Genomic DNA, 9,174 nt, shown 5'->3' with positions numbered 1-9,174 from the left:
AGAATATAGACTAATAACATGCAAAAAGTAGACAAATTCCATTACCTCTCAAATTTTTCTAGCTTTCAAATTATGCAACAACAGTTGTTGCAAATTCATCCAAGCTAGTTGTTAACTTTCTCACAGGAACAATGTTGTTACTCTGAGTGAAATTTACATTTAACTGTTCAGAACATAATGTTATACAATACATCATTTGATAGATGAAAATCTTGATTTTCTATTGGTTAAAGGTAATATATAATTAAAACATAAGAGAGAACTATTAATGAATTCTGAAAGAGAGGATGTGATAGGTAGGCATGGCAGGAGGGGTCTGGTTTTCTAATCGAGAGCTCTGTCACCAAACAAAATTGAAGACTATAAAAATTGTTGTTCGTCTGAGCAGTGACAATTTTATAGAGAGTAGTTTACATTAAATTTCATACTTTTTTGAGTGGTTGTAGATAACATAGGGAAAATGACATGCTAACAGAAAAGTGTCATGTGGGTCACACTATGGGAAATTCAGGATTTTTTTAAATATTGCCTTGTAGAACCAAGAACTTAAAACTTGAATACTATTAAAATATGGATTATTAGCTAAGGTTTCATGCTATTCTAATTGTTATAACATAAACAAAAAGTAGTTTAATAAAATTTTGAATGTAAGACCTAAAACCTTGTGTTATGAGCAGTAAAGGATACCAATGGCGAAAGGGTTTATGTGGATGACAAAAGATGCATGGAACGTTATTTGCCAGAAGGTAGAAACAACTGATTTTGATTCCCTCAAATATATCCAATTATTTCATTATAGCAACAAATAGCACTGACTATACATATAAAACATTTATAAGAAGGAGAATCAGGGTCAGTCACAGTAAATAACACAATGAGAGGAAAAAACAAGAGAGATACAAGTAAAGAGCCTTCCTGGAAAAAAAAAAGTATGACAAAAATCAATGTAAAATGTCTCCTCGATGAAGAATGTAAGAAAATAAAAATGTCTTTAGTGAAATATGGTAGGGTGGACAAAGTTCAAAAGGAGAAATCAGGCAACTTAAGACCAAATGTAAATCCTATTAGTACATTGTCTAGGTATTTGTGGGAGATGTAGCAAAAAAAACTCAAAAAAGAACATGTAAAACAGTGGGGACAGCAGAGGCACAACTTATGTGACAATGAACTGTGAGAGAGTGTAGTTGTGTATTCTACAATAGAAGCAGACAAGCACCAATCATGAATGAGGTACATGAAAAAAATGAGGCAAGCTGTTAAGGAGTTGGAGAAAAACAAAAAAGTAAATTCTGCAAGCATCAACTCTGAAAGACAGACTAAAACATTGATTCTTACCTAGGAGAAATGTCTGCAAGAATGTGACAACATTTGAGCTACCCAAAAAAAATAAGCCAAATTCTCTGACAAAGGACTGCATAACAGTCAGCCATGAAGCTGCAGATGACTGATGTTGAGAAAGATGTTCCATAATATAATATAATAGGATCCTTCTTAGATATATGAAAGAAGTAAAAACCCTGGTGTGGCAAGTAAGCATGGTACAATAAAGAAAAACTAGACAACAGGACCAACTGATCTTCCCCAATGCTTGAAAAAGAAGATGAAGAAGGTAGGCATAGAGAAAAAAAACTCTTAAGATGGGCTTAAAACATCCTTTGCTAAAGCAACTGGATGAGAAGTGGAAACCAGTAAAGCATCATAAAATGATGCACTGCCTTAGCAAATGCATCAGGGTTTAGGATAACCAAACTGTTGGCACAACTAATGAAATACCAGCTCAGAGAAAAACATGATGTTATTGTAGCCAAAGAATAGAGAAACTGCAACACACAAATGCTGTGAGATTAAGTCCCACCTTTCCTGTTGAAATATGTCACTAAAGTCAAAGTATCTGTGAGTAGTAAACCACAGTGATATTGTAAAAAGCTCTGACATTCATGGGAACAGCCTAAATCTCTTAACAGAATGATGCAAGAAAGGGAATCTAAAAGACTAGAGATCCTAAAGATAACACATAAACCTAACAATGGAGTGGGGTATCTGTGAAGAGATTCAGATCAGGAGGAGGTGGAAGAAAAGTGAAACTCATGAATGGGCAACATTTTAAGTAAATGAGACTGGTAGGAGAAATTCCAAGAGGCAAAAGTCTAAAAATAGACTTTATGAAGGTGCAAGATCTCACTGACAGTTACTGAAGTAAGCACAAAATTAATGAAAATTAATGAAAGGATATGTTTGTCAGATGTAGAAGCATGTGTACTTGAAACTCAAGGAATTGCAGAGACAAAGGAGATGAGTGAAGATTTTGTGGGACAGTGTTAATATGAGATCTCAGTTAAACGAGATATTGAGTATACACAAGTTGAGACTTGGATTTGTGACCAGCTGATCCCAGAGAAAAAGCTAGCTAGGTAGTCAAATTAGTGCAAGGTAAACACTTTACAAGAATTCTCTATTCATCCATGTAATGTTAACAATTGATATTGTTTGTGTGTAGAAGACCATATGTGTGATGACATAGTGACAAAGCTAGAACAAAATGGGAGGGCTATAAATTAACAAATCACTCCACAGTGAGAAATGAAGATGGTTGAATTCAGACATGTAAATAAGCATCCTCGAAATCCCCATTCATCATTTAAAAACCTTAACAAAGGTATTTCATAAGATTCTCGTAGGTTTCACCTAAAAAGTAGAAATATCTAGATAACAAATGAGACCAAAAAGATCTAAAAATAGTCTTCAATCTCTTGTTGTCTTTCACACAATCAATGAGTGAGTCATAAAGATCCGCCTTTCTTTCAGGTAATTAAAAGAAGATTAACTTGCAACAAAACTTGTGCAAAAAGTCACATGGAAGGTGGGAGGGTGAAGAATTATAGGTAAATGATGCATGCTCTACAGTACTCAAAGAACACTTGGAAAGTTTTAGTCACATATTTCGTTGACAACAGGAGTTCAAATTCAACAAGGAAAAGCTTTCAGTATTTCAGAGGTAAGCATATCTGATGGGAACACAGATTTCTTCTGAACGAGGTATGCCCTCAACATTTGAAAAGGCTAGTTTGGTGATGTTAAAAGTGTCTTCTGTGATCTATACAAACCTGAAATTTTAGGAATAGCCACATTTCTTGAGACACTTCAGTTTATAGAAAGTATAATGAAATCAATCACTTCTTAAAATTTTACAGCCAACAGTTATAATATTTTTTCTATTTATGTTAGAAGGCTACAACCACCAATTACAAAGGTATATTTTTTACATTAAAGAAACAATAGTTAAATAACATCATTTTAGATAGAACATCCCTTTTAATAAAGAGTTTCACGACAGCCAAGAATACAGGTTTTAAAACCAGATTTTGAATAAAACCTAACAATCTAGAACTTGTACAATACTGTTATTCATTTCTATAACAGTTACAATTTTTAAAACTGTTTACTAGCAGCACGTACTACAGTTTTAGGCATCACTTACCTCATTTAATTTATTATGTCGAAGATCAAGAACCTTGAGCTGCTTGAGATTAACCAATGTATCTGGTAAACTAGCAAGGGAATTTTCATTAAGTGCTAATGTCTCAAGATTGACTAAACAACCAATTTCTTGTGGCAGTGTTTGAAGTTTGTTACCATAAAGGTAAAACTCTTTCAAATGAGTCAGATCCTTCACTGAAGATGGTAGAACAACAATCTAGAAAGTAAAATAAATTTCGTGCTAATATATTCTGTGTAAGGATATACACTTACACACAAACATTTCATAAATGACTAATATAAATGTGTTTGACAGTACAGATTGTTTATGTTATTCATATCAAATAATTGAGATATATCTTTTAATCCTTCTCATCTACTCATGGTTCTTCTATGCATGTCACAACCTTTTACAGTCACATTCAAAATTTAATTAAAGAACTTTATTATCAATTTATGTCAATACAATTGGCACAAAACATAGTTCATAATTCAAATTCACATGTTATCTAAGTTTGAAGTTCTTAATTAAATAAAAAAAAGTTAAAAAGTTTTCAATATTTTCCCCCCTCATTTTACACATCTGAGCTGATATTTCTTCAATTTTCTACCATACAAATAAGCTGCTGTAGTTTCCGACCAATTAAAAATACAGTTAATAGTAAGCAAGAATCTAAAATTTGAGCATCCTATCTTCTGGATTTGCTGAGATGTTAATAAATTTTTCAAAAACACCAGAGAAGCCTTCACCTTTAAGACTTTAACACTGTTTGCTAATCAATTTTACATGGTTAAAGAACTTCTTTAAAAAACAAAATAGAAAGAGCAGATTCTTCTCTATATAAATCTTACAAACCACTGGTTTAGTTTTTCCACTGTAAACCATTAATTAATGGGATTGCTTGGTTTGTTGTGATCATAGTTTGCTGCTCCAAATCCCAAGGGAATTTTGTTTTTTAACTTATCTACAGCATATTTAAAAAGCCAGCAGAATAAATTATAGTAGTTTTGGGAAATTCTATTCCGCTAACTGGTAAATTTTTTGTGTTCTGAATGAATTTATATGAAAGCTACATAAATTATTTTTAAACACCATTTGTGAGACTCAACAATGTTTAAGGAAGAATAGCTTCAATTTTTATTCAAGTGAAAACAGTATCTCAAATCCTTCTTTTTTATGTATATGTTTTCTTATTTTTATATATTTTTAGCAAAGTAAGTAAAATGTAAAACTTAAAAGTGTTACAACTTAGCTTCAGTAAAACATCTCAAAATTCATATGCTCAAATGCACATGTAATATGACACCTCACAATTATGTGTTGTTTACATTAGCTCTACAGAAATCTGCTAAGGAGCTTTGTCTGTGATTTACTGTTTTTGACATGAGGTTTACTGCTCCAGTGGGGGAGCTCTGTCTGTGATTTACTGTTTTTGACATGAGGTTTACTGCTCCAGTGGGGGAGCTCTGTCTGTGATTTACTGCTTTTGACATGAGGTTTACTGCTCCAGTGGGTACAAATTATGAAGTAAAACCATAAAATTGAAAGGAAACATGTGAAAAGGTTAAAACTTAAAACTTTTACGAAAATTAATTTGAAACTTTCTTATCAATAATGCAGTCAGTACAACTGACTCTAGTAAAGACTTGGAAAATTCTCAGACAAATCTTCAGTAAAAACACTTTTTTGTACAACAGGCTTGTAATGTTTATTAAAAGCTTACAATATTTCATTAAGATACAACTAGAATACTCAGAATTATAGTAAACATTAGTATGTATAGCTTCCAAGATGCAGGGTCAATCAAAGTCCATCATTAGGTAATTAACGTTACCTGCAAAATCATGCCAGCTTCTCATATTTTTCTTGTTGGTAATTCTATACTACACAGGAGACTGAAGACTACTTTCCCTAATTTTTTACAGAAACATTTCACTTAGTCGTTTTTTTTTGTGCATTCAATTTAGTTCTAAATATAGTATGGTCTGATAAGTCTGCTTTTGTAATAAAAATTTATTTATCATGATTTCATTTCCCTCTATCAGCAAACAAGTTCCTAAAAAAATCATTTATTCATATACAATTGCCATTTTTGTTTTAATGGTGAGAACGTAACCATGATAGATATAACTACTTTAGAACCAATATGTTCAACCTGATTAATGAAGAAGACATGCAGAATTGCATTTAAGCAAATGCTGTTATTTTTCGCTAAAGCACATTTTTAAAAAACAAAAATGTTCACAATCAATCACAACTTTTATAAATTTCAGATTGTTAAGTACGAGCTCATTCCTATTATTTATTGTGACAGCAGTGTTTATTTCATGTGTGGGATTTTTTCTTGTTAATTTTGTTATAATGTCACAGTTTTTGCTATATAGTTTTAAAGACACTAAAATAGCTTGTTTTGATTTCATGGTAGAATCTTTTGTTTTGTGACATAATATTCATTCATATTTTAATAGCACTCAAAATGGCTTGTACAAAAGTTGTAAGCTAACTGGTTCACCTACATAATTTATTCTTCTTTATTACATACATGCAACACACATTTTACTGACATCCAGTATTGAAACTTATTAGGAATAAACCTTAGAATTTCTCTGACATTCAGTACTTTCGTTTTTGTGGGATGAGAGGAAGGGATACATCTTGTACAACTGAAAACACACGGATAAACAGCGATATGGAGATGTGGAAGTATAGCAGTGAATGTTGAAGAAGATCCAGGAGTTATCCCAGAACTTCATTATCCTCTTGATGATATGAGGTAGCCATACAAACTTTGTCACATTATCTACACAACATATAACCACCAGGAAACTTAGAGCTGTCCCCGAATTACGTTATACGAGTAGCCACAGCAAATACATATTTGTTTAAATATAGCAAAAGTAAGTTAAAATATATAACACATTTGCTGCACAACACACACACACACAAACAAAAGTAGATATCATGGATCAGGCTCTACAGCTCAATGCACCAAAAGTATTAATAGAAAACATTTGCCTAGTGCACAGTCTGTCATATGGTTAAAATGTTTTTACATTTAAATGTTTCAGAACACCTTAGCCTCATTACACACAAAGTTCTTTGGCAACAACTTTCTCACTTTACTTCTTTAATTAAAATAACAATAATAATCATCTTAAACTCCATGATTTTTTAAGCTGACATACTTTATTCCGTATACATTAATTTAATTTCAAACTTAATTATGTTTTATTTTGGTTTAGCATTTAAGTAAAGTTTTTTAAAATATGAATTACATTCTTGGAGATAATTTTGTTATCCTGTCCATCTACCATGAAATTTTGTATCAGCTAAAATTTTCTGGTAACCAAAAAGAAAATTCAAGCACAGTCTAAGTTTATAAAAGCACAGTCCTACCTTAACAGTCTAAGTTTATAAAACAAAAAACATCTAACACTATTATGTAATCAATTATAAATAGACTACTTAACGTAAACAAAGCAAGATACTTCTGACAAAAAATATTAAATTGGTTTGCAAAAACATAAAAAAAAGGTTTTTGTGATTATGAAATGGTGACTTAGTCATAAAATGAATCAAGACTTGATATTGTTAGCTTTATTATTATCATCATCATTAATGTACATGGGCCCTTTTAGTTTTGTAAAGGGAACACTAAAAGTGAAGCTTTTATATCTCCAGACCAATGATTTCAGTAGAAGGATATTGATACATATCACAATAGTCGAAGCAGTAATGGCCAGGAACCTTCAATTTCCAATACAGGAGTGAGTAGCGCTTACTTCACCTTAGCAAAGATTTCAATAGGTTTATGATTTCCCTTGTTTTTGGTTACAAATATTAACTCACTATAAGCAGGCTTTGAAGTGATATAATGATTCCAATATGAATTTGGTAGTTGGAAATAATGAATTGAAAAGTAAGACAAAGAGATTAAGGTAAAAATAGAAGGTAATATAAATTGACCATTTTCACATTAATTTTGCTTGTTTTCTTTTTCCTGTTTTCCACTATATCTTGGTTACAACTGTATCAAAATAGGCCCAAAATGTTACTCTAACGAGTTGAAAAAATAAGACAGAGATTAAGTTGGTTTTTTCCAGGTCCTGAATTTCATCATATCTAATTTTAAACAAAGATAAACTTTAAAACAATAATGACACACATTGGCATTTGAAATTTCAGATGGTTTCCAAATTCTAAGGAAATAATACTATTAATATTGAATAGCATATTATATATTAATAAAATCAAGTCTAAGTAATACTTAATTATCCTGCTGTCGATATGCAGTATTCAAATCTTTTTTATTTAATCTACAGATATACACTATAATCACTAGAAAACCTAGGGATTCTTATGGGATTAATTTCAGACACAGCCAAGGCAAAAACATTTATGCAAGGATACAGGGAATGAAAATTTCTATACGACATAAATTTAATGGCCCAACACACACAAACCAATATCACATCATAGGCCATATGGCACAATGCAGTAAAAACATTAATGAGAAGTTTATTTTTTGATTATTATTCTTTATATTAACCATAAATTTGATGAAACTTGGAAAGATTGTAGTCATCTTTTGTTATTAATGAGGTATAATAAATACAACAGTATCTTGTTCGGGCTATGTCATCATCAACATAACAACTTACACTAAAGTTAAGACAAATACAGTGTAATTATAGCTTACAGTATATAATTTACTATACTTACACTAGACTTTGTAAGATCTAATCTTGTGACTCCTTCTTCTTTACAACGATTAAATTCCTTTGATACATCCTGAAAAAAAAAAGCCAGGTAAGTAATAAATAATATACAAAAATAATAATGGGAATTACAACAAAATTCTACTAGTATAGTAAAATTATAACAAAATGTTATCATAAATAGATATTTACACAGTACTAAAGAGTTAAGTACACTTCACCTGGTTCACTGTTTTTTAGTAAAAAAACAAAACAAAAAACATTTACTTAATAAACAAAGAAAAGAAAAAATACATCAAATTAATAAATCTAACACAAGAGTTATTTGCTGTTATTGTACTTCCAGAAAAAAAACAAGAAATGAAGCATTGACAACCAGAATATCTGTTCAGACACATTGTAAAGAAAGATAATTCAAAACACCATAACTACAAACAAGAAGTACACGTGTAAACTTTAAAAGGTCTAAAGTGTAATATAAAATCTTCACTGATTAAAAGAAAAAAAGAGCCAATTTAAAATAAACATTTTCTCAAAGAATGCTCTACCATGCATACTAGTGAAACAGCAACTTAATAATGAGTCAGCCTCCAGTCAGAACAAACATCTTTCTTAACACTCTTGAGCTAGCTATCAGTTAAAAGCAATAACCTATAGCATACTGCACTGTTATTCATGTAAGTGAAACAGCGACTTAACAATGAGCAGTCCTCAATTAGAATAAAATCCTTTCAAAAACTGTTCTACCATTTTCACAACTGCAACAGCAAGTAATAAGTGAGTCAGCTGTCAGTGAAAACGAAGAACTTTTCATATACTGCTGTTATTCATATAACTGAAACAGCCTCCAATCAGAACATACCTTATCACACACTGTCCTACCATTTATACAAGTAAAACATTAGCTAATTACTGAGCCAGCCTTCAGGCAGAACAAATACTTGAAGACTACTCTACCAATTACATTACATTAGCTGG

General features: G+C 31.3%; 1 protein-coding gene across 1 annotated transcript in view; it reads right to left on the bottom strand.

The window, feature by feature from the left end:
* The window catches only part of LOC106478049 (leucine-rich repeat protein soc-2 homolog), a 34,150-nt gene extending 25,761 nt beyond the window's left edge, over nt 1-8,389 (bottom strand). The window contains exons 1-2 of the mRNA XM_013938559.2: nt 8,201-8,389; nt 3,479-3,694 (exon numbers count right to left, since the gene is read on the bottom strand). Of these exons, the coding sequence (XP_013794013.2) occupies nt 3,479-3,694; nt 8,201-8,374 (390 nt within the window). The 5' untranslated portion in view covers nt 8,375-8,389. The remainder of the gene's footprint in view (nt 1-3,478; nt 3,695-8,200) is intronic.
* Between the last annotated feature and the right edge of the window lie 785 nt (nt 8,390-9,174).

This window comes from Limulus polyphemus, unplaced genomic scaffold (assembly GCF_000517525.1).
Source record: "Limulus polyphemus unplaced genomic scaffold, Limulus_polyphemus-2.1.2 Scaffold176, whole genome shotgun sequence".
NCBI classification, from domain to species: Eukaryota; Metazoa; Arthropoda; class Merostomata; order Xiphosura; family Limulidae; genus Limulus; species Limulus polyphemus.
Note: the sequence above shows the minus strand (reverse complement) of the source record. Positions and strands in the feature narration are given on the sequence as shown.